Source organism: Haemorhous mexicanus, chromosome 14, assembly GCF_027477595.1.
Source record: "Haemorhous mexicanus isolate bHaeMex1 chromosome 14, bHaeMex1.pri, whole genome shotgun sequence".
Taxonomy (NCBI): Eukaryota; Metazoa; Chordata; class Aves; order Passeriformes; family Fringillidae; genus Haemorhous; species Haemorhous mexicanus.
In genome coordinates this window covers 4,297,976-4,323,139 of record NC_082354.1, presented here as the reverse complement: position 1 = coordinate 4,323,139, position 25,164 = coordinate 4,297,976, and the positions used below count along the sequence as shown (strand labels likewise).

The window sequence follows — 25,164 nt, the reverse complement described above, 5'->3', positions numbered from 1 at the left end:
TACAGGAGCTGGACCAGGAGAGTCCTTAGCACCTCAGTGCTAGGATTGTGAGAGGCAGAGTCTTTCCCCCACAGTGTTCCCTGGTGTGCTGAAAATTAATTCCATCAGGGTGGGGTTTACCCTCTAATCAGACAGCAGAGACCATTTCAGCAAGATGTTTTTGTTACCGAGCATCAAAAGTCCAGTGCAAAGCTCCTGAAGGCACTGTTTTGTCTACCAATAGAGAAGAACTTTGTAATGGAATCAAAGAATCACCAGAAAAATGAGTTTAGCCTTAAATCTTTACTCCATGGAAGTGCAGAGATGATTTCCATGGTGAGTTCCATGCAGAAGTAGGAGCTTTGCATCAGGAGGAAGGTTGACATCTCACTGCCATAAAGGGATGTCAGGCTCCAGAATGAGCAAAATTGAGCATCCAGTTGCTCCAGAAGCAGCCTGGAACCATTCCACAGAGTGTGAACCTGCAGCTGCTGCCACTGTGATGTCAGAGCCCGCTGGGCTGTCACTTAAAGGGTGGCACATCCTTGCAGTGCCAACAGGACACTGCCATTCCTGCAACCCAGACCTCCTCAATGCCCCTTCTGCTGGCATTCCAGGAGGATCCTCCTCCTCCAGGAGTTCTCAGCGGGCTGCCTGCAAACCAGCAAGGGTTTTAGCTGACTTTGAGTTATGCTGCTGTGCAAGTTCTAGCACAGCTCTGCAGAAATGATCCAGGAAGTTGTTGCCACAGCGTGTGATTTCCTGTCTGCCGCATCCACACTGTATTTTTGTTCAGATAAACCCTGGCTGGTGACTGCTCATCTGAGGAGTGAGTAGTGCTTTGCCCTAGGTGCAGCATATCTAGCTTTGAGATCACTGTGTTCTTTCTGCTCTTCCTTAGGAACTGAGCTCAATTTGGAACAGGAATGACAGTGAGATGGCATTGGTTTGGTAGAGCTCCTGTCAACAGCTTCTGCTAAAAGGGGTGTCTCAATGGGGACAGCATCTGGAACGTGGAGAGCCCTGTGGGGGTTCTATTCCCTGTGCACAACAGCTTGGGGAGTCTGTAGTTCCCTCACTTTGCTGTTTCAGCCAACTTCCAAAATGCAGAGCTTGTCAGAAGTGCTCACAAAAACTGTGCAACTATCTTCAGAACTGAGGGAAAAGATCTTTTTTCTCATAATTAAAGGATTTGACTAACAACCTGTGCTAAAATAGAGATGACATTCACAAGGAGATGTAACTTCCCAACTGTGCTCCTGAACCCAGGAGCTGTTCCTGTATCAGAATAGAATTCACACAGCTAAGGGGATTTTGGGAAAGCTTTTCTAGGGAAGCATTTTTAGCAAGCTAAAGAGAACCAACATATGCACTTTAATAGTAGGAAAAATAAAAGGAAAACTTCTTTAGATCTTGGGCAGAGCAGAATCATTGACTATTAAAGAACAATTTACATTTTCTTGACTGAGTTTCTATGTATTTGCTGGTGAAACAGCACAAAAAAATAGACAGAAAGATGTACAAAAAAATTAATCTGGTATTTTTTCCTGTTCTGTTGCTTACTGTGGAAAAGAACTGTTGCTCCTGGAGGGATGATGTGAAATAAAAATGCTCTCTTATTTAGGCTGACTTGTTCCATGTGGGATGGCCCACAAGAGGCAGTTTTCTAACAGCATCTGGTTCATCTTCTCTTGCCCACTGCAGATCTGATCATCCAGTTATCCAGAGGTGGATACATGGCAACCTGTCCTTTGGTGAGTGGGAAAGGAACCTTTGACATTCCTAGAGTTTAAGAACTGTGGGGCAAACTGTGAATGAACTTTGCCTGCTCCAACAGCGTGCCAGCCTGAAAAAATGTCCATGTCTGGTTTTGCAGCAGCAGTGGGATCCCTGGCTGTTTCCTCAATTTCTGTTCAAAGCTTTTAAACAGATGCAAGTCTGGTTTTGCAGGGGGAAGATTGTGGGTTTAGCCATGGTGGAATATCTAATTCACAGCAATTTTCAATACTGTATAATTGCCCTATTTTAATTTAGTTTTAACAACTTAGATTTCCCTTTCTAGCAAGTTTCATGATTTATCTTTAGTACAGCCGGATATGTAGCTGAGCATAAATAAGGTTATAATTGATAATGTAACTCACTGGAACCATTGAAAGGAAGTTTTAAATAACAATCCACACTAATAAATGTTGGGTTGCAATAACAATTCTAGAGAGAGGCATGACATCCACTGGCCAAATTTATTAGGGTTAATATTAAATGTTTTAAATAGAGCACCAGTGAGGTGTGAAGGTGTAGAGTGGTGCCTTTGGTTTGCTTCAGTTCTCTAAGTGGCCTTTGTGACATCTTTAAAGCAGTTGGAAACAGCAAATTTGGGGCAACTTGATGTAATGCTCTGGCCCTGCAGAGCAGCAGCTGGAGCTGTTTCAACCCCCCATAATTTATAGATATTTAAATTGTGCTGTGACACGTGCAACAGAGGACAGAGGCTGTAGGACCACGTGCATGTCTAGATCAGTTTCTGATGTCAAAGCAGCCGAAAGTTATAACTATCAAACCTCCCAAGTGGCAGAAGGGAGACTCTCACTCCTGTTACTGACTGTCCCCAGGCCACAACATTGCCACCAAGACCTCAGCTGGCTCTTTCCCTTCCTGGACAAGAGGATAATGAGAAGAAGGTGGACAAGGAACCTGCAGCTGTTTCCTCAGGAGAATCAGTGAGTGTCAGCTTTGGTTACCTCTGGTGCAATTGAGAGTTTCTGGTCAGCCAGCAGCTGTCCTTCACAGCTGGAGGTGCTGAGGCCTGGAGTCCTGCCATGACATTGTGATTCACCCCAGCCACTGGCACCTGGAAAATTGGGTTTGAATATCCCTTTTAGTCATCAGTTTCCCTTGCAGGATACAGGGTAAATTGTCTCCTGGATGTACCTGCCCCTCTGCACAGATTATTTGAGAAAATCCCTGAAAATTGAACATGAAACTGGCCATGAAGTTGTTTTGGTTTTGTTCATTCAGTTTGTGATGTGGAAAGCAAAAAGCAGTTTAAGAGCACTGGATATGGCTGACAGGCATCTTCCTGAGGGCTTGCATTTGGAATACAAGCTCAGGGGATCCCTGCCAGCTCCCTTCCTGACATTAATTTCTCATCACAGATCCACACGAGCTCTCTGCTGGGAGCTGAAGATGCAGATGATGAGACATTTCTCCTGTCTGACACCCTCAGCAGAAGCTCGGGCACTCTGGACAAACCCAGGGTCCGGCCAAAGAAGAAATTCTCTGTGATAGAGGAAGTGCTGGAACAGCTGAGTACGTGTGCTGTGCCTCTTGTCTGGTGTGTGTGTCCCAGCCTCAGCTGCACCAAGGGACACAGGAAGCAGGAGTTCTCTCTGGGCACTCCTCAGGGCAGTTCAGACTGGGTTCAGGTTCCCTGCCCTTCCATCTGTGCTGAAGGCAAAAGCAGGGATGGTTTCTGATTCAGCAGGAGGTGCTTTGACCTAGTGAATGAACTACTGAACTCCTGAGTGCTGATGGCCTAATCAAGCAGGATATTTGGGTTCCTAAATTCTCTTCAGTCCCCTGACAAGTCATTGGAGCAAAAGTACTTCACAGCAACCTATTAGACTGAAGACAAGCAGTGTGGTCCTTCAGATGGCACAGGCAAGGCTATCACCAGAACTTAGCCTGGTAATCCATGACGAGGGTCCTGGATCCTAAAGCCACATCATTACTGATTATAACATGAGATGCTGTTCTTTAAAATCATAAAGACAATCCTTTGGTGAACTGCTGAAAGTTGGGAAGGTCCCCTTCTCTCCTGGAAACACTTTGCACCGTTTCTTATAAATGAATCCCAGAACCCAAGGTGCATTAAATCTTCAGAAATATTAAACCTCTTGTTGAATCACACAAAGGGTTTATTCCCAGAAAAATAAAGGCTGTGTTGTTTTAGCTCTCCTAAATGTTTGTAGAAAACTAACTCTTGCTTTGGTACCTGGTCTTTCCTGATGTCTGTCTCCTGTGGATATTTCTACAGGTGCTTTGTTTCCTGTCAAGGGAACTCTTCAAAGCACTGTAGAAAATCAGAAAATCTGTGTTTTGGAGCTGCCTCTGTTGCTGTTGTTGCCCACAGAGGGCTCACAGCCAGACAATCTGCTGGAGGGTGGTGTCTGTTTGAAGTGAGCATCCTACATTTCATTTCTTTCAGGGGGCATTGTGAACGAGGGGGACCCTAAGACCAAATACACTGAATTTGTTGAAGTTGGCCAAGGGTAAGTCCAATCCCAGTTACTCCTACAAAACCATGGCTGGGCACTTTGCTGCTCTAATATCAAGTGTGAATCCAGGCAAGCTCCAAACATGATGTGGGTTTAGATCCTCCACCTCAGTACAGGTCGGAATTAATAATTGTGGTCAGAAGGTGTTGTCAAAGAAAACCCAATGCTGGCAGTGCCTCACCTGCAACAAGGAGCAGGACCTGAAAAATATCCCATCCCTCAAACCTTATTGCCTAAAAGAGCACCTTACCACCCCACAGCTGTCAGATAAAAGTTCTCAATAACATTTATTTCAAATATTTTGCTAAAAAATATTTGGTACTCTGGATTATACACTTGCAGGACCTGAAAGATCTCTCATCCCTCAAACCTCGTTGCCTAAAATAGCACCTTACCACCCCACAGCTGTGAGATAAAAGTTCTCAATGACATTTATTTCAAATATTTTGCTTAAGAAATATTCAATAATCCAGATTATAACCATGTAGTTTAGCAATTGAAACCGGAGATGAAATAATAAACTCTTGCACTGCCATACAAAATCCCACCCTGTGTAGTCTGCAGCATGCATTCCCTGGAAAAAAATAAACACACAAACACAAAAAGAAAGAAAAAACCCAACGCAACAAGGCAAAATGGAAAAAAATTAAATATTTCTCAGTTTTTGTAGGCACACCCTCCCCCTGCTCTTAGGTTTTGAAGATCTGTGCTCCAGCTCTTTTTCTCTCTGTTTTCCCTTGAACACCCTGCATGACAGAGGGCTGCTGTGCTGCTGTTTGAAGAATAGATGAACTAAGGTGTTTTAAAACACTTCATGCAGTAGAGATCTCCTGTCTGGGCTGGCTTGCACTCCCAGCACCTGAACTGCTTCTCCTTTCTTCACTGCTCTTTTGTTTCCAGGGGTTTCGGGACTGTTTACAAAGCCATGGACCCAGCCACAGGAGATGTGGTGAGTGCCAACACCCCCAGCACACCGTGCAGCTCTTCAGGGCTTTCCCCTCTGCTGTGAGCTCTGCTAGAGCTTTGGGTGCCCAGTAGAGCTTCCTTGCACAGCCTGTTCTTCAAGAACAGAGCAGTGGCAGCCTGCAAAACTCATTTTGGACAGGCTTTGTTCCTACTCAGGTCCAGAAAGAATGCCAGAGGGCCAGTGGTGTCTTTCAGAGGGGGACATAATTAAGGCTTAAAATACCAGAGAATGGGTTATTTCTTTAGAAACCCAGAAAAATAATTGCAAATCTGAACTGTGGAGTTCAGATCGCTCACTGGAGTAGCAAAATCGAGTTCAAGAACTGAGAAATGTTGTGGAATTGTAATTTTTTTTTGCATGTGTAACTGCTATGATCTTTTAGGATGGGATTTTATGCATCATGGACAAGTGTGTTTGCTTTGTTATGCAACCAAGACCAGCAGCAGTTGCTGAAATAATGGCCAAACCCCATAGAATTGATGAAAGATTCCTAGCTGCTTTGATGTATTTTCACAGTCACAAAATTCTGCTTGCAAAAACCTGTGTGAATAACAACAGAGGTGATAAACTGAGGCCATCAGGGAAGAATGTTGGTGATAGTTTAGGAAAATTTTTGCAGAGTTTAAAAGGCCAAATGTGTGTGGCAAGTGTCCTGTAAGTGGCAGCCAAGCAAGTGGAGAAATCAGCTGTTGTCCTGTCACTTCCTGAGCCCTGGTGTCTGATCACAAGGTCACAGGCAGTTGGCACAGCCCAGCCCCATCATTCCAAAAACACTCTCTCCATGGTCATTGTGCTCTGTCGAAGCCAGGTGCCCCCAACACAGCAAATAATGTTCTCTGACTCCATGATTCAGAAGGCTGAACAATGGCTTTATTAAAGCCATACTATATTACTTACATACTAATACTATATTATAACTATACTAAAGAGATACTCTACTATACTATGCTAAAGAAAACCCATGACTGTCTCCAGACAGCCAGGACACAGCTTTGAGTGATTGGCTAATCACTCAAAACCACTTTTACCCGTGTCCAATTAACCAATCACTTCAGGTAAACAATCTCCATAACACATTCCACATGTGCAAAAACAAGAGCAGTGAATAGAGATAAGAATTGTTTCCTCTTCTCTCTGTGCTTGTCACTGTCTTCCCAGGAAAAATCCTTGGGAAGTTGTGCCTGCTGCTCTCTGTGAAGAGAGCTGTGGCCACAGTGCTCTCCTGCAGCAGAACTTCTGGAGCCTGTGGGCTCCACTTTCATTTCAGGTGGCCCTAAAGAAGATGCCTCTCCGCAAACAGAGCAGGAAGGAACTTCTTGTCAATGAGGTTCAGATCATGAAGGAAAATAGGCATCCCAATATTGTCAATTATATAGACAGGTGAGTGGTTCTGCTGTTAGCATGGGAATGTTTGTTCACACATGGCAAGGCAAAGGTTAAAAAACCCCTTTGGGCACTGGCAGAACATGGAGCTCTTTCTTATTTCTCTGTTCATCTCCAGTGGATGGTTGGAGGTGGCCTTGTGTCTCCATTAATCTCTTCTGGTGTATGTAGTTGGAAACCTCTTTTCAAAACCTGGATGTGCCATGTCTTACTAAAACAACAGCCTGTCAGTTCATTACCTCTGTGTTGTTTTGGGGTTTGGTTTTTTGAGGTTGATCATATTTTCTATGCCTTAACAATAAGTGCTGTTAAACCATCACAGAAATTATCTCCCTTGGGCTGTTCCCACCATTTTCCATTGCTGTGGAAGCCAGGAAGACTAACTTCTCATTTGCAGAGCCACATGATTTGCCAGCTTTTATACAGTTTTTTCCTGTTTGTGACTTTATTTTATGCAGTGTTTTCCAAATGGTTGGCCAACATCTGTCCTCAGTGCTGCAGAGCCTCCTCCCATGGATAACTCTGGAGTTGTGTTGCCTTGTTCCTGGAGTGAATGGTGGAAGAGATAAATTAAGATAATGATTCAGTTGATGGCAAGTGTCCTGGTTCCAGATTGATCTCTGCTGTTACTAAATTGCATTTTTCATTTCATTTCTCATAAGCCTTTCTCATTTAGACTGCACAGCTTCCAAATACTCTGTAGCCTACAAGCAATGTCTCTCCATTTCGTTCTGCCTCCATTTACAAGTGACCTGGAAACAAAACTCCCCTGCAGTCTTTTCCACAAGGTAATTTAGCTGTGCACATTCATCTCCATGCCTTTATTTTCCTCTCTCAGCTACCTGGTGAATGAAGACCTGTGGCTTGTGATGGAATATGTGGATGGAGGCACTTTAACCAGCGTTCTTGTCCGAGTCTTAATGAAGGAAGGAATGATAGCAGCTATCAGCAGGGAGGTGAGGGACTCTGCTTGTGCTTCCAATGGGTGGGACAGGAGTGACTTCGTGTTCAGAGCTTTGTTTCACTGCTGCTGTTATGAAATGTAAAATAAAAGGGTTCCTTGGTTTGAAAAGCCAGGTGTCTATTAAGGAAGGCAGGAATAGAGATAAGAATTGTTTCCTCTTGAAATGGAAAATGTAAACCCCCTCTCTCTGAATTATTATAATTTTGAAATTAAGAGGCTCTCAGGTAAAAAGATGTGGGAATAGGAATAAGAGTTCTTTACTAGGAAAGTTAAAAATACAAATGCAATAGTACACTGCACACAGAACCACAGGCAGTAGAGGACAGAAAATGGGCAAAGTCTTAGAGGAGATGGGGTCACTCACAAGGACGCATTTTGTAAGAAATGGACTTAAAGAAACCCCAAAAAGCCGTGCCACAAAATCACCAAGTGTACCTAGATCCAAACCTCTATTCCCCATGGCTCTTCTCCCTTAACAGAATTTCCTTTTGTCAGAAGATTTGACTAGGAAAAAATTCCATTTTTGTGAGGTGTTGTGAACTGGTTTTACTACTTGTAATAACCATCCCGGGTCTGAGTATTCTTGTAATGCAATGCCATGCAGCAGAGAACCTGTCTACTTTATAGCTTTGCTCTCAATAGTTGTTACTCATTGTTTTCTCATCTAAATGTACATTTGCAAGATGTGTGTCAGCCTATGACAAAGAGCATCTGAGTGAGCCTCCTGCCAATACAACTGCATTTCTTATACTCTGTTATTATACACTTTTGTCAGTCTCTTTTTTAATTTATTTAACATTCTAAACTTTGCCTCATTAAACTGGAGCATATCTGCACTGCATTCTTGGCCTGTAAAAGCAAACATGCTGGTGGCAGAATTTTAAACTAACAGCTAATTAAAACAGAGCCTCATTTCTCACAGCCCTCAGCTTAAAAGGAGAGCATTGCACCCCAAATGGTGTTTGCTTCTGAAAAGTGACTAATGTGCTGCTTAATGTGCTGTTGAGGCTAACATAAAACCTCTGTCATGCAGCCTCCCACACAAAATTGATCACATCATAATGGAGGGGGAGATGTTTTCCTCTTTGACAAACCCTCCTTCATCACCTGGATGGAGAGAGCAGAGCCACTGCGGCCATTCTGGCTGGGTTTGGAATGGACAGCCTGTATCAACAATTGGTGTTTCACCTAGAAATTCAACCTTTTAGAGCCATTTCCTTGTCTTGTGTGATGAAATGAGGTTAATTAACTTTTGCCCTCACGGGTTTTGTCTCAGTGCCTCAAAGCCCTGGATTTCCTTCATTCAAGGAACGTGATCCACAGAGATGTCAAAAGTGACAATATTCTTCTCGGGATGGACGGATCTGTGAAACTGAGTAGGTGTTCTTGGTCAGGCACAGCATCCCCGTGTTCTCAGACACAGAGAGGGGAATTCTTGTGCTTGGTTTCATGGTTCAAGCTGGGTTTGACAGTATTTTTGTTTCCTTCCTCAGCTGATTTTGGCCTGTGTGCTCAGCTGACCCCGGAGCGGAGCACACGGTGCACAGTGCTTGGCTCTCCTTACTGGGTAGCACCAGAAATCCTGAAAAGAAAGGAATATGACACCCAAGTGGACATCTGGGCCCTTGGGATTGTGGCCATTGAAATGCTGGAGGGAGAACCTCCATATTATAAAGAAAGCCCCATCCAGGTAAGGTCCAAACGCTGTCAGATGCCACTGTCTTGCCAATCTGTCCCATGTTTTGTCTCCCATTAACCAAAATCCCACTCAATTCAGCCTGAAATAGATCCACCAAGGCCCACTTCTAGAAATGTCCCTGCAGAACATGTCATCAGAGGAGAAGTGACCTGTGCCAGTGCAAAAATGTGCCTTTTTGGCCTCCAGCACTGCTTGAGTTCCTCCTGCTGTGTTTGATCTCTCTCTGAGCTGGAGCTGGGAATGGTAGCAGCAAGTTTCTCCAGTTGGGAAATTATTATGAAAAGCATTACAAGAAGTCTTTTCAAATTCTGACCAGTGCCTTTAAGGGAGGGTCACTGGTTCTAGTGATGCCATAATTATGTATTACTCAAAAAATTTCTAAAAGTATATTTTAGCAAAGCTACTTGTAGTAAACATATTTAGAAGTTTTTAGTTTTAGATCCTAATTCCTTAAAATGAAATTATGAGTTCTTACACCAAATGAGCAAGGAATAGTGGAGGAATGTATACCAGGATAAAATCTCATGACTTTTAGCTGAAACCAGGTTAAATGCTGCACAGTTAATTCCTGAGGAAGACAACAGTTCTGAAGATTTCAGTCTTCCACTCTTTTTGAAAACGTTCCTTGACATTTGGATTGCTTTTGCCTTGTATAAGGCAGCAAACCCAGATGAAGAGAATGATTTCCAGATCCCAGAATATTCTGAGCTGGGAGGGATCACCAAGTCCAGCTCCTGAGTGAATGGCCCATCTGGGGATTGCTGTAACCAGCACCATGCTCTGACCAGCTGAGCTACACTCAGGCTCATTATCATCACTGCTCTGGAGGCTGACAGTTCCCTCCTTCCTTACCCTCAAATGCTGATCACAGCCCCTTGAGAAGCACCAGAAAAGCTCTCAGAAAGCCAGGAGGGGCCTGCAGTGGAGCTGTCACCCCAGGGATGGTCAGTGGCTGTCCCGTGCTTCCTCTGTCCCCAGGCTCAGCGCCTGATTGCCCGGAACAGGTACCCCCCTCTGAGGACACCCAGCAAGATGTCAGTTCTGTTCCATGCCTTCCTGCACTCCTGCCTGGACACCAACCCCAGCATCCGCTGGACAGCCAGGGAGCTCCTGCAGGTAAAGGCCCAGTGGCTGCAGGGGAAAGTCTCCTCTCCTGTTAATCCCCAGTCTGGGTGCTTTGCAAAGTAGAATCATAGAAGAATTTGGTTTGGAAGGGACCTTTAAAGTCCATCTGGTCCAACCTCCCTGCCATGGGTGGGGACATCTTCAACTTGTTCAGGTTGCTCAGAGCTCTGTCCAACCTGACTTTGGATCTCTTCAGGGATGGGGCATCCCACACCTCTCTGGGCAACCTGTGCCAGCGTTTCACCACCCCTGGCATAAACCTGAATCTCTCCTCTTTTCATTTAAAACCTTTATTCTTTGTCCCTTTGCAACAGGCACTACTAAAAATGGGTCCCCTTCAAATTTTGAAAGGCTGCAGTAAGGTCTCCCTGGGGCCTTCTCTTCTCCAGGCTGAACAATCCCAGTTCTCTTGGCCTCTCCTCAGAGGAAAGGTGTTCCATCCACCCTCTGTTGTATTTTGGGAGTGCATTCAGTTTTAGCTGGTGGCAAGAGAACTGCAGTAGAATGGTGCCAGGTACAAAGGGCCCAAAATGGTGTTGGTGGAAAAGGAACCCAGTCCCAGCCCAGCAGTCAGAGATTTGGCTGTTCTTGTCTTGGTGCTGAAAACCTGCACCTGAGTGTTCTTCAGAACAGCACAGCCCTAAATCCTAATGGGATCAACATTTCTTGGAGGTGCTGGAGTTCCCTGTGGAACAGCTTGCACTCATCTTTTCTGACAACTAAAGCAGCCCCTACCTTTAGAAAAAAGGAACCTGAGTGAGTCCTTTTAGTTTCCTGAAATGGAAAAAGCCCTAAGGCAGCAAGTGGCATTCCCAGAGTGCTGGCAGGGTCAAAATCCCAGCAAGCTGAAGACACCTTGATAAATTGATTATTGCCTCTGACAGCAAAGTCCTGAATATTAAGACTGAAGTAGAGATGGTCCCCTCAGTCCTATTTATGTGTATTTCTGGTAAGCAGAGGAATCATGCTTCCTCTTGTGAGGAACTGGCTTTGGAAAGTAATGGTTCCTTTCTTTCTTTCTTTCTTTTTCCCTTTGGACAGCATCCATTTTTACGAACAGCCGTGAGTCTCTCTGTCCTGCCTAACGTGATCTGTGTAGCCAGGAAAATCTGTCAGGCCAGCAGTGCCAACCCAGAGCAAAAGAAGGAATAAAATTTGCACTCCTTTGGGAGATTTGCTCCCTTCTCACCCAATGGTTCCATTCACTTCTGAATTATTGGTTGCTTCTTAAAGATGGAAAGTCCCAGTTATGGGGGTTTCAATATGGTTTGGAAATGGGGAAAGGTCTCCTTCATTCATCAGCTTCAGACCATGCTGCCTCTGGAATGCCCAGGGACTGGGTTTTGCCCACTTGTGGCACTTCTGGGTGAGGAAGAAAGTGCAATTGCATTTCCAGCCAAAAATGGGTGAAGAATGGGGCAGCCAAAACCTCCTGTTGGATACACACAGTCAGCTGGGACTGTGGAGGGTTTGGAGAATTCCCTGCCCTCCCTCCACCTGGCAGAACATGTGGACACAAAAAATATATAGAGATTAGAGAGAAAGACATATATATATAACATAGATTGCTAAATGGGGGGGGGGGGGTGTGCAAATGTACATAAACACATAATATACTGGATAATTATTATATGTATAAATATTTATAGAACATATATATTATTATAGTACTCTCTATATATAATGTTTTTATATAATTCTATGTATAGATAGTGTGTTACAGAGCTATGGACATACATTTACCTTGTACCTTATATTGTCCCTTATTCACAACCCTCCCATAACTCTCTCACATAACTTCATTTTGCTCCTTTATATATATATATATATGTATGTATGTATATATATGTATAATATATATGTATGTGTATATATATATATAAAAAATATTTTTATATACACTGAGAGGTGCTTCTATAACTGTTACACAGTGGGTAGAGAGATGTAATAGCATGTATAGGATAACGTGTGGCACCGTCTATAAATTAAAGGTCGTTTTTATCCGGGTGTGTTGCGCCCACCGCGGTCAGGTGTCGGTACCTGGTCCTGGTCACACCTGTGTGGGTGGACACCGAGCGCCCTCTCGCGGCCGCTGCCGGCGCAGAAATCGCAAAAATTGAAATTTTTGGTAAAATTTTATTTTACACTTCATATTGAAAAGTTACAAAATGTTGCGATGAAATATTTTACACCCATTTCCACCTGTTTTCATTTTTGAGGTGGCTCGAGTGTGTACATAAATGCAGCCCTTCTCCCCTCCCAAAAAACAACCCCAAGATGTTTTCTCACATATTGATATTGTTAAAAAATGAACAATTCTAAGTACCGATGTTGGAAGCAGGCAGCAGCAGAAGCTCCTGTCAGCCTGCCCTTGCCTGGCTTCACCTGGGAAGGCAGAGGCATCTGTAAACCAGCAGAGCCAGCTGTGTTCCCAGGCTGGATCAGCTCTTCCTGATGGGAAAACCAAACAGTTCCCAAAAATAATCAGTGCAGAGGTCCAGGCATCCTGCTGAGCCTCCTGCAGCTCCCAGCACTGCCAGTCCCTCAGGGCAGCACTGGCCAGCAGTGCCTGTCCCCATGCCATGGGGACAAACTGGGGGAATGTCTGGAGCTGGCACAGTGATCAAGGCCTAGAAGTCACCATGTCTGTGCCCCCCACCCTGAGTTCCCACTTTGCCAGGCTGTACATGCCCCAGAACTGCTGGTCACACTCCCTGTGTCCCACTGATGCTGGGGACAACCCTGTACAGAGGCTGGAACAGGCTCGTGGTGCTGGGACTGGAGGCCAGGGCTGTGTGGCTGCAAGGAAAGAGCCAAGGCACTCCCCTCCAGCTTGGGGCTGAGCTGGCTTTGTGCCCTCCGTGGGCTCAGGAGCTTTCTCAGCCAAAGCGTGGGGCAGGGAGGCACAAACCTCTGGTGCCATCTCGGTGTGGAACATTTTTCAGGCTGAACACTGACCCTTGGCCAAGCCAAGCCCTGGGAATGGCCCCATCCCACAGGGAACACTGCAGGAAGCAGCTCCCACAGCCTGGAGCAGAGTGTGAGGAAAAGCAAAGCAAACAGCTCTCAGTGCAGGACTAGGGCAGCCCTGACATTGGCAGTTGCCCTCGTCCAAGCTCTGGTCTGCATGAGACACTTTATGCTTTTAAAGAGAGAAATCTCAGTTTACAAACATTTCTGGAGAAAGCAGCCCTGAAGCCATGAGCTTCCAGAGATTGTCACTTGCCTGTGGGGCCTGTAGTTCACACCTCTGACAAGATCTCTGCTGTGCCAAAGGGCCTGAGCCCAAACTGTCTGAAAAGAGCTGGATTTTGTCCCTTGGTACGTGCAAGCTGATGGCATTCACAGCCCCACAGACCATCTCTGGCATGTCAGAGAAAGCATTTTCCTACCCCAGCAATGATCCTTTTGGAGCCCTGAGGAGACCTTTTGTGAAAACATTAGCTCTGTCAAGGGCCATTTCATAAACTGTAAAAATCGCACAGTGTGGCTGAAGTGGCTACGAGGCACACAGAAATCCAAATTTCCTGGCTGTAAAAAGGCAGAATGGTCCTTCAGCTTCACTTTCCCACCCAGAATCTGCAGCTGTGTAAAATCCATTTCCGAGTGTCTGGCACAGAGCCCCGTGCACTGCCAGGGTCACTGCCCAGCATGCCCACCCCAGACAGCTGCTGAGGGAACCCAGCCCAGGGCTGCAGGGGAAGGGGAGAGCTGGCACCAGACCCCCACTGTGAGAGAAATGTGAAATAACACCCGTCCTCCATGGTACCCGAGAGAAAATCCATCAAACATCAGCCGTGCCAGCAATAAATGACTGCAAAATTTTAAGAGTGAGACCTGACAAGTGCCAGGGAAGAGCACCCTGCTTTTACAAACCCATCTTTCTCATGAGCTCACTTTCTCCTCTTTCGGGCTGGTGCTACATCTACCAAAACAAGAGGGCTGTTACCCCATTTTTAGCATTATGTGGCTTAAACAAACCATTCCCATTACTGAAGCTGTGCTCTGAACAAAGCCACAGCTGAACTGTGAGGTGCCCTTGGACAGAGATACCAAACTGTGAGTCACCAGCTCGAGGTGGAGGAGAGAACAATCAGAAAGTCAGTCTCAGAGCCCTTGGGTGGACAAAGCTCTTCTTTGCTGTGGTGTTCAAACAGGCACTGGAAGATCTGCCCCTCTATTTTAATGTTGTCGTGGCAAGACTGGTCTTAAGGCCATGAGCTATGACTGAGCTCGAGTAGGAGTAGTGACATTTTCAGCAAGGAACAGAAACACCTAATCTGTAGTGAAATTCATCAATAAATGTATAAATGCATATCCTTCTATGGGAAGGATATGGAAAAAAAAAAATCCCCATGAATCCCCCTTGTATTTGCTAGTCTCCAAGCTGCATCCTCAAGGATGCAGTGCTGCCTGCATCCTCAAGGATGCTTGCATCCTCACAAGCTTACCTGCCAGCATTCCATTTGGCCCCTCTCCTGTCACCCTGTTCTTCTAAGCCTTCCGATGTTTACATTCTTGTAATGGAGTTTCTCACACGCTTTGATGTAAATAATTATTGGTTTTACATTCCTCTCTGGAGGAGGAGAGATTTGATAGTCTGTTGGTTTGTCCAGCGTCATTGGAGAAGTGGCACTTTCATCCTCCAATCCACTGTCACTTTTAAAAGTCTATAAATGTTAGAGTCAAGAAATAAACCACCCTTCTTCTTCCCTAGCAGTTCCAGCATCCGCGTCGTTTTATTTCGTGTCCTATTGCGACACTCTCCTACTGCATGAGCTGTATCCCGAGCATAGATAATGATTAATATGCATTTCCCCCTTTCCCAACGGAGAGCCTGGGTTTCCCCCCTTTAAAGCGATTATGCTGATGTGCTCCCTGCGCTGCCGAGAGGCGACAGCTCCGTCTGGCTCCGCGGCGCTCAGAGCTCGCCGAGGTCATCGCTGCACAGCACGGTGACGCTGATGTGACCCGGCACCTCGGCCGCCTCCCCGCCGCCCCTGCCCCGCAGCTTCAGCCTCTGCTGCTCGCGGGGCTCACCGGGGGACGCTGCCAGCACCGCCTGCCCCAGGAGCTGGTCTCTCAGGAGGTTGCTGTTCCACACCTGGCGACCAGGGGACACAAAGAACGCGGCTGAGGAAGCGCTGCTGTCACACTCTGCCGGGAAGGGTCACCCCCGATAACCCCTCGGAAAAGCGTGTGTCTAAATTTAGCTAATTGTCTAGAGAGCACGAGGGAGAGTCTGGATTTGCATGCTCATTTACATAGACTATGCAAATAAGGAGAGAAATGCAGCTTTTTGCTTTCTAGGTCAGAGCCTGCCTAGGAGAGGAATAAAAATGACCTTTTTTAGCTCATCAGCAGTAAAATCTACCTACAGTAGCTTGTCTGTGCTGCTCTGCCTACCTGTGCCCACCCCTGCACCTCCTCAGTGCTAGAGTTTTAGAGCCTGGCCCACAGAGTAGGCTGAAGACTAAGTTTTCCTGGACTGCATCATCTCAATGCCAGGCTCTATTTCTCCAGCTAATGCTGAGGTAAACAGTGAGGTCTAGTTCTCACAGGACTAGAATTCAGGGTAGAAAACTTCTTAATAACAGCCTTAGCTTTGGGTTTGTTTCAAACACTGACTCTGGACAGCACTTGGCTTTTCTTTGTCCCTGTTTCATCAGGTAGCACATGGGGCAGAAGGAATTCTGTAAATTCCTTCAAAGCCTTGGAATGAAACCTGCCTTGGAATTAAACATTCCTTGTGATCCCCACGTGCCATCAGCTGGTGGTTGTGGAGCAGAAGCAGCAGCAGAGCTCCAGGCAGAGCCCAGCAAGGGGAGCAGAGGCTCTCACTCTTCTCTCCTGGGTCACACAGAGAACAGCTGGCCCAGTGAAGCCCAGGGCTGCTGCTGTGCTGCCCTCCCTGCCCTGAGCAGCTACCCTGTGGCTGTCTCACCTGGATGGTGACAGGACTGTCGATGTCCTTCCTGTAGAAGATCACCTGGGTGTTGAACACGGGGCTGGTGGTGTCGTGCTGCACCGGGGAGCGCCGGCTTTGGTTCTCACACTTGATGAGCACATAGGGATCTGCTCCTGGAACACAATCAGCAGCACAGCACTGGGCACACAGAATGGCAGCTGAGAGCTGCCCAGAAACCCAGGAGAGACAATCCCTCCTGGGCCTGGCAGCACTGCAGGACATGGCACCAGAGCACACCACAGCCACTGCTTCCTGTCCAGGTGAAAACACAGACCCATGGAATGGTTTGGGAAGGACCTTAAAGCCCACCCAGTGCCACCCCTGCCATGGCAGGGACACCTTCCACTGTCCCAGGCTGCTCCAAGCCCTGCCCAGCCTGGCCTTGGGCACTGCCAGGGATCCAGGGGCAGCCACAGCTGCTCTGGGCACCCTGTGCCAGGGCCTGCCCACCCTCAGGGAGCAATTTCTCCCTAATATCCAATCTAACCCTCATACATGAGCCCCTGCAATTGTTCATCATTCTAGAAATGCTTTGTTTTTACACTGAGCATTTTTATTTCTTATTAAAGTTGATATTCTGTTTCCTTTACAATAAGGAGCAAGATCTGTTTTGGAAACACCACACACATTCAAATAGAATGGGCCATTCCATTTTCTAATTAACTTTTAATTAAACAAAGGCAGTAGCATGTTTTTATTTCAACACAACTCTGTCCATTTCTGTTGTTAATGACAGAATTTTTTTTTTCACAGCCTGCTACTTCGTAGATAAAGATTTTAAATAAACCCAGGGTATCTGTAAATCAGGCTCATGAGAGTTTCTAACACATTTTTTTTCACCATCTACTTGAAAATACCACCACAGCCAGAAGGCAGCACAATTTTAGGCAACTTTAGCTTTTTAACAAACCACACCCCGATGATTTCCCTCAAACTCATCGCTCATTTACCAGACCAGGTACCAACACGAACAAACCCCGTAACAGCTGCATCCAAGGCAGACACAGATTTTTCCATATGTTGCTCTGTGGTTACACCAGGCCAGAGCTGTTTCCCTGACAACCCCTCACGGTTCCATGGCAGGGAGCAGGGTATTGGCTTTTCTGATGGGCAATTGCCTTCTCTGTCACTGAACTGTGAATTCAGCTCTGGGCCATGGGGTGGCACCAGGCTGTGCCACCAGGGCTGGAAAAGCTGCCCCTCCTTTGCAAAGCAATTTGGAAAACGGATCTGGATAAAAAGGGGTCTTGCCTGTCACCCCAATGGTGTTAACAGCTTTGTCCGAGGGCAAAGAGCAGAGCAACACCCGATCATTAACAGTAATTAAGAGATAAAGAGCATAAGGAGGGGTGGGGAAAGGGCACAGAGCTAAAGAGGTGACAGGCACATCTGCTGGATGGATGAGGGAGCAGTTAATGAGGGGACTGGCTAAGTGAAGGGAAAAGGAAAGAAAATAGCTGAAGGAAACATTCAAATTCTCAGCAAGACCTCGAGAAACAGAGGGAAGTGGAAGGGGGACACAAAATGTTCCTGTAGCCATGATGCTCCAAAATGTTCTGACCCCGTGATGGCAGTGCTGGATGGGTCAGTTGCTTTAGGAAAATTGGCTCCAATTCCACAACAAAAGCAAGCAGTGGGAGAGCACATGGGGGATCTGATGTTCTCAGCTATGGATGGCCCAGTTCTGTGCCTGGTTTATTTACAGGACAAAGAAAAAACACCAAGGTCTGCTAGAGTGGAAAAGCAATGTCCTGGAATTGGCCATGAGCTGGGAATGAAACTGGAGCTGCTGCTCAGGAAGCTCTGGCAGTGGAAGGAGGGCTGGGTTCAGCTCTGGGGCACACAAATGGCTCCAGCTCTGCCCTGAACCCCGTAACAGCTCTCCTACCTCAGTGCTGGCCATGCTGCAGCTTTGGGAAGTTGTACAAAAGAACAGTGCAAAGGGAAAGGTTGGAATCTGTAAAAGCCAGAAACACCTGAACAGTAATGGCATTTCTAAGGCCTAAGGAAATCTGTGCTCAGTAGTCTAAGGCTGAATTTTTGGGTTTTTGAGAACAGCTCCAAGGATCGAACACCCACACCCTGCAGCTCTGCACCCAAGCAAAAAGCTTTCTGGAAAACATTCCTGAGGGAACGTTGCCAGCTGCATTCCCACTCCTCTCCACTGCTCTTCCCAAAACCTGGAGAGCTCTGACAGCCTCAGCCTGGAAAAGGGCATGGCACAAGCAGCAGGAACAGTGCTGAGACACAAGCACTGCCCTGCCAGCCACAGCAGGCTGTTTTGCCTCTTGCAGGTGAATCTCTGCTTCTCCTTCCTTCTGCTTCTCAGGCTGCTCCCAAGGCAGCTCCCACTAAAGATTCTCTGCTCCCAGGGCCACCACACACCACAGATTTCAACTCTCAGTTATATTCTAAGTGGTGAAAAACAATTCAATGTGCAAATCCAGCATGGAATGTCAGCAGGAAGACTTAAAGGTGCAAAAGGTGATTTGTTCTCAAAGATAAACTCAGGGAAAAGGCCTGGCAGAAAGCAGTGAGAGCCATTTTTAAAACAGGCTTGGGAATGAGTGACAGAAAATCCTCTAGCACAGAGTTTCCTCATCATCCTGCAGACCTGCCACCGTGCCTGGCTCACAGACAGCTGGATCCACTTCAGAACACACTGACTTGGAGAGAGGTACTTCCACAAGGAGCATCCAGGACTGAGTCTGGATTCATCCACTATTCCTGACAACAGCAAACCATCCATTACTTTGTCCAGACAGAGCAATGGATCAAAGACAGCACCAAGGAGGAGCTTTCCAATAAACATTTAAAATAAAAATAACATAAATTTCCTCTGGCCTGGAACAGGGCTCTAATAACAACCAGCATTGAGCTGTGAAAAATGAAGACTATCAGAGAGCAGGAGTAGAAAATGAAAAAGCAAATGACAACTGGGCAAGTTTCCTAATTAACTCAACTTCAGGTGTCATTTAGGTGCCCTTCAGGACACTTCCGCTGACAGACACAGTCATGTACAAAGCATTTAACCCCTGTTCTACTTTACCCAGCTGAAAATGATTGTTTGAAAATCAAAAAGTCCTCCCTGAAGTGCTCTAATGAGGTAAATGTAACACACTACAGGAGTCTGTGCCATTCAGCTGCCCCCTGGATATTTTCCATTTAGAAAATACACAACCCTGTCAGAAAAACCTTACTCATCCCCACAATTAGCTCCTCAGGAGGGTCTGGCTACTCCTGCCCATCCTGACCAGTTATGGACCTGCCCATAACTTGCTGTTATCCCCATTTTCGTCTGATCTCTCCACTGGAGCAGGTTTTACAGCAAGATGGAAAAACAAATCCCATAAACCCTCTGGAAAATATCAACTCAAATCATCTTCAGAAGACTGAAAAGCCAATTCCACTCCAGACTCTCTTTCCACTTACCTCCTGATCTGTCTTGTTTCTGCAAACCCTCTGCAGAGTGGACTTTGATTTGGGTCACTCTGCGTGGGTAGCCACAAAGAAGACTCCAACATGTCATTTTAGGCCTGTCTGCCTTCAGCTCCCTGAAAAATCATGGAAAAAGCAACCTAAGCAAAGAATGTCAAGCAAACAATCAATGCTTGTGGAAATCTGGCATTCTTAGAACATGAGATTTGTAGTTTTTCCTCATCTGCCGGTTTTGAATTCTGTGGTGCAGAAATGACAGATGTAAGAAATAAAAACAGAGCAAAGCTAAGTAAAACAAATTTGTGTTATCTTTTGCGTGGAAGCAAATGTGGTGGAAAAAAAACCCCAATTTTAAATAGTGGAAACTACTATTAAATCAAGAAATAAATGCAGTGGGTCTGATTCATGAAGCACTGGTTCTACTCTTGCAGCAGCCACTGCTTTCAGAGGAGATGGCCACAGAAACAACAAGTATCAGCTGTAGCCACAAGCACCAGCGCTCAGTGTCCTGACCTAGAACTGGGGGCCACTACAAGAACTGAACTAAAAAAGCCAAAAGACTCAAAGTGAATCATCCAAGATGTCCCTAACTAAACATTTCCTGACCATGTATGATAAAAACGAGAGCAGGCTCCCGGGGCTAAAGTGATTTCAGCATTTATTACAATAAAAAGAAAGGCCTAAAGCACGGGGGCCCGGGCCGGGCAGGAGCGTTCCCTCGAGGACGCTGCAGCGCCGGCGCTGGGGCTGCTCAGCAGCGATGGCCCCGATGGAGCAGCACGGATTCAGTGGGTCAGAAGCCCCTTTTGATCCTGTTTTCTGTCCCTTTGGATTGGTTTCCTTTTGGATCCTCCATCTGCATGAAGGTTTAAGGCGCTCGATTGGCCATTACAGTTCTGTCCAGGCTGGCTCATGGTGCACTTTACTGAGATGTGCTGTGGTACCTTGAGTACCGCATTTCTTATAACTGCCCTTTTAACCCCTTTCACAATATAATAACCAAACTAACAGTACAGGCTCAACCATCCATCAACTATTTTACAACCGTTTCTAAGCTATTTTTAACAATGTACAAACCTGGATATTCTCAGAGGTGCTCCTGCTGTCTCCAGGGCCCAGTTCTGGAGCCACATGAGTTGGAGGACAACCTGGCAACCCCTCCCATGGAGCTGCAGCCTGCAGGCAAAGGAGGATCTCCTGCAGCTGTGAGCGGCACCCACCTGAGTTTTGAGGGCACATCTGTGTAGAGCCTGAGGATGAATTTTGTGGGGACACCTGGGATGTAGGTGGTTGGGACCAGGACGTAGCGGCCTTGCTGCAGGGTCCTCCTCAGGAACACGCTGCGTGTGTTGGAGTAGGGAGACGTGGCCACTCTCTCCTGCACCGTGAGCTTGTGCAGCCTGTACCTCCTGTTGTCCTCCACCTGCAGCAGGAGAGGGGTTAGGGACAGCAGGGCTGAGGGCAGGGCTCTCCCTGAGCACCACACAGCTTTTCACCCAACAAGGCAAATCGTTTGGGAAGTGTTTTCTCATCCAGTTAAGCTGTGGCAGGTAAAAGTTTGGGGCTGGCAAAGACAGGAGCCCACTGAAAGAGATGATGTGATGCTGCTGCAGAGCTTGGAACACTTCCAGAGATGGACACACAGCCCAAGGACTGCACCTGCTCAGAGAAGGCTGAGATCCTGTGGGAGGGGTTTTACAGAGATTTCTGTGAGCCAGAGAGAAGTTTGGTAAGAGGATCCATGTTTGATAAGAGGATCCATGTTGACCCCTGAAGGAATTTTCTACCAAGGTTATTCATGCAGAAACCAAGAAAGAAAGAAGGATAAATAAGAGAAACCTGCAACTGCCTATTCCAATGAGCACTTTGTCTCTGGTGCCCAATGAGTAAAGTGTAAACTGACAAGTTTTGTTAGAATGTATAAAAAGCATCCATGCTATTAAAAAAACAGTTTGAAACCTTCTGACAACGGAGTGTTGCTTTGTATGGTGACCATCTCAACTATGACAAGATCCCTCTGCCTCCCTTCTCTACCCTTTCACAGCAGGCTCCCAGTCCAGATGCACACAGCTGGATTTTCCTTGCCCTTTCCTGAATACAAAAGCCACAGAATAACCATGCATGTTGTGTTCTAAGCCTTGAAGTTGTGCTTAACATCCTCTCCAGGGGACGGGTATTGCCAGAGCCCAGTTTAAATCTAAACCTCTCTTGGAGCAAAGGCAGCCCTTCATTTTTTTCTGGCAGCTCTCTTCCCAAGGCCTTTAGTCATGCTAATGAGCCTGGTGTGTTAGAATATATCTAAAATAGAAAAATTATTGATTAGAAATAAAAATAGAGCACTGAAGCTTTTAGGAAGGTGTGGTTTTCTTTTTCAAGCCTTTCTAAATTACAGGCATGAACAAGGGAAATTATTATGCTTTCTGCAACAACACTTTTCAATATATGTGGTTAACAGGTGATTAGCAAATGAGTAGGTGTGATGCAGATGTCAGCAGATCTAACCAACTGTTAAAAATTGATTTTTTTTAGCTTAGGGCCATAGATTTAATGTAGTTCCAGGAGCTGTAGCAACAGATGACAGGATTGCCCCAATCCTCAGTGAAAGAGTAGAAAAATTGCTCTTTCTCTGCTTCCCTCCTCTGAGTTTGAGTGTTTTCACTTTACTCAATTTGCCTTGAGAGTGCAATTAAATTACCTTTTGGGATCCCTGTGGTTCCTTTTCCCATATATTCATTTCCTGCTCACCAGTCCAGCTTTTGAAAAGACTTTTTTTTCTAATGGCAAAAGAAAAACTGAAGACTTTTCAACCTCATTCTTATTTGCTGGTGAAATGGAGGCAGAAGAAGGAGAAAAAACCCTCCATGTTTTAAGTATTAATATCATTTTGCCTTTCTCTAGAAAGTTTTGGGGTAGGAAAAACACTTAAAATTCTTTTGCAAGGCGCAAAAATTATTTATCTCAAATAAATGAAATTTATTCAAACAGAGTTTGAGCTGAATTAAATTCAGCTGAGTTCCCATGGCCTGAGTGCAGTGTCCACACAAAGTTGGAGCACAGAGGCAGACCCCAGGATAATCCTGGTATATTATCTGAAAGATCCATTTCAAAGTAGCAGCTACCAGAGTGAGTGCCCAGACCCCAGAGACAGTAACAGAAGTTGCATGTATGAATTTGCATGTGCTGGGAGAGAGAAGGGCAGGAAGGTGGGAAAGGGAGTAGGAATGGATGAACAGCTCACTGATTATCTAGATCTATCCATCTAGAGATGATCTCTAGCTGCCAAAGATCTCGCTGTCAGGGTGAAGCAGGACTGAGCAAACTAACCACGCTCTGCACCAGGAGCACAGCTGGCTGCCTACCTTGAGGATTTCAAAGCCAATTGTGATGTTGTCTCCTTTCCCTTCCTTCTTGTACTTGCGGCGATCCTCCTGCTGTAAGGACACCAGCACTTTGTCCTGGGCCTTCTTCACATCAAAGAGGTACTGGGAGGAGAGAGGAGAGAGAAGAGCTGTTGGAATTTCACCCTCAGGAGGCTGAGGGTAAAGCCATCACCAAGGAAATATGTTGTCTTAGGTTGGAAATGGGGCTGTGTGTTCTATCACCATCTGTCAGAGCTGGGTGTCTTGGTTTGGATAAGACAGGTGCCTGCTAAAGAAGGCAGGAGCTTCCCCTGAAATGGAGAATGCAAACCCTCCCCACCCCTCCAAATTGCTATGAATTTTAAATTAAGGGGCTCTCAGGCAAAAAAAATACGGGAGCAGGAAATAACAGTTCTTTAATAGGGAAGGGGGGAAAAACCATAAAATGATAAAATAAAAACAATGCAGTACACTAAAATGACAGAGTCAGAACTCAACCTGACACCCTGTTGGTCAGGGTGCTGGCAGCAGTCCAGTTGGAAAAGTGGCTGCAGTCCTCCTGAGGTGTCAGGTGTGGTTCTGTTGGAGCAGGGGGTCCTGTAGAAAAAGGGTGATTCTTCCTCCGCAGATCCGTGGAAGAAGAAGCAGCTGCTGTTCCTCTGGTGAATCCAGTGGAGAAGCTGTGCTGGTGTGTCAGAATCTCCTGATTATATCTGGATAGCAATGCTCGGCTCCTCCCTCTGGGCGGAGCATCTCACAATGGGATGTTACAGTTCTTATCAGCCATGCAGTGACATTCAATAGCCTCTTATCACGGGATGCCCCCTGCTGAGGGAGGAGTGATTGTGATCTCGCAGGGAGAGAGATAAGGGGAAATTGCCCACTTAACACCTAGACAACTGCCATACAGATGGTAATAGAATACATCCTGCCTTGCAATCCAGAACATAATCCACCCCTTATTCTATTTCCATCTGCATCACAATGAATCCTTACACACAGTTCTCACTTAAGACTAGGTTTCCCTGTGGTACACAACGGCTTTCTCCATCTTTCTGCATTACCCACCAAGTGTAACCAGGTCCTTGAGCAAAAACAATTCCACGGATGGGTTTGTCTTTGCCTGAGGTGGGAGTAATCCAAACAGTCTTTCCTAAAATACCTTTCATGTGTACAACAGGGACTTTATCTCCATCTACAGTGTGCAGGGGTTCAGACTGGGCAGGACCAGCTCGATTGATAGACCCTCTGGTGTTGACCATCCAGGTGGCCTTTGCTAAGTTCATCTCCCAATTTCTAAAAGTCCCCCCACCAAGTGCCTTCAGGGTAGTCTTGAGTAGTCCATTGCACCGTTCAACTTTCCCGGCAGCTGGTGCATGGTAGGGGATATGGTATATCCATTCAATACCATGTTCCCTGGCCCAGGTGTTGATAAGGCCGTTCTTGAAATGGGTCCCATTGTCCGACTCAATTCTCTCAGGGGTTCCATGTCTCCACAGCACTTGCTTTTCCAGGCCCAGGATGGTGTTCCGGGCAGTGGCGTGAGGCACAGGGTGGGTCTCCAACCATCCCGTGGTGGCTTCCACCATGGTCAGCACGTAGCGCTTGCCTTGGCGTGTCTGGGGCAGTGTGATGTAGTCGATCTGCCAGGCCTCCCCATACTTGTACTTGGACCACCGCCCACCATACCACAGGGGCTTCACTCTCTTGGCGTGCTTGATGGCAGCACACGTTTCACAGTCATGGATAACCTGAGAAATACTGTCTTTGGTTAAATCTACTCCTCGGTCTCGTGCCCACCTATAGGTGGCATCTCTACCTTGATGACCTGAGGCATCGTGGGCCCATCGAGCTAGGAACAACTCCCCCTTATGTTGCCAATCTAAGTCTATCTTCGACACCTCTATTTTTGCTGCCTGATCTACCTGTTCGTTGTTTCGATGTTCCTCATTAGCCCGGCTCTTGGGGATGTGGGCATCTACGTGGCGGACTTTCACAGGTAGGTTCT

General features: G+C 46.2%; 1 protein-coding gene across 4 annotated transcripts in view; it reads right to left on the bottom strand.

The window, feature by feature from the left end:
* Positions 1-12,507: 12,507 nt before the first annotated feature.
* Positions 12,508-25,164, bottom strand: part of CAPN6 (calpain 6) — a 59,586-nt gene continuing 46,929 nt past the window's right edge. For all 4 annotated transcript variants that reach the window (XM_059859003.1, XM_059859006.1, XM_059859005.1 and 1 more), the window contains 5 exons: positions 23,157-23,279; positions 21,018-21,220; positions 19,792-19,913; positions 16,336-16,472; positions 12,508-15,495 (listed from right to left, as the gene is read on the bottom strand). In XM_059859003.1, coding sequence (XP_059714986.1) covers positions 15,313-15,495; positions 16,336-16,472; positions 19,792-19,913; positions 21,018-21,220; positions 23,157-23,279 — 768 coding nt within the window. In that variant the 3' untranslated portion in view covers positions 12,508-15,312. The remainder of the gene's footprint in view (positions 15,496-16,335; positions 16,473-19,791; positions 19,914-21,017; positions 21,221-23,156; positions 23,280-25,164) is intronic.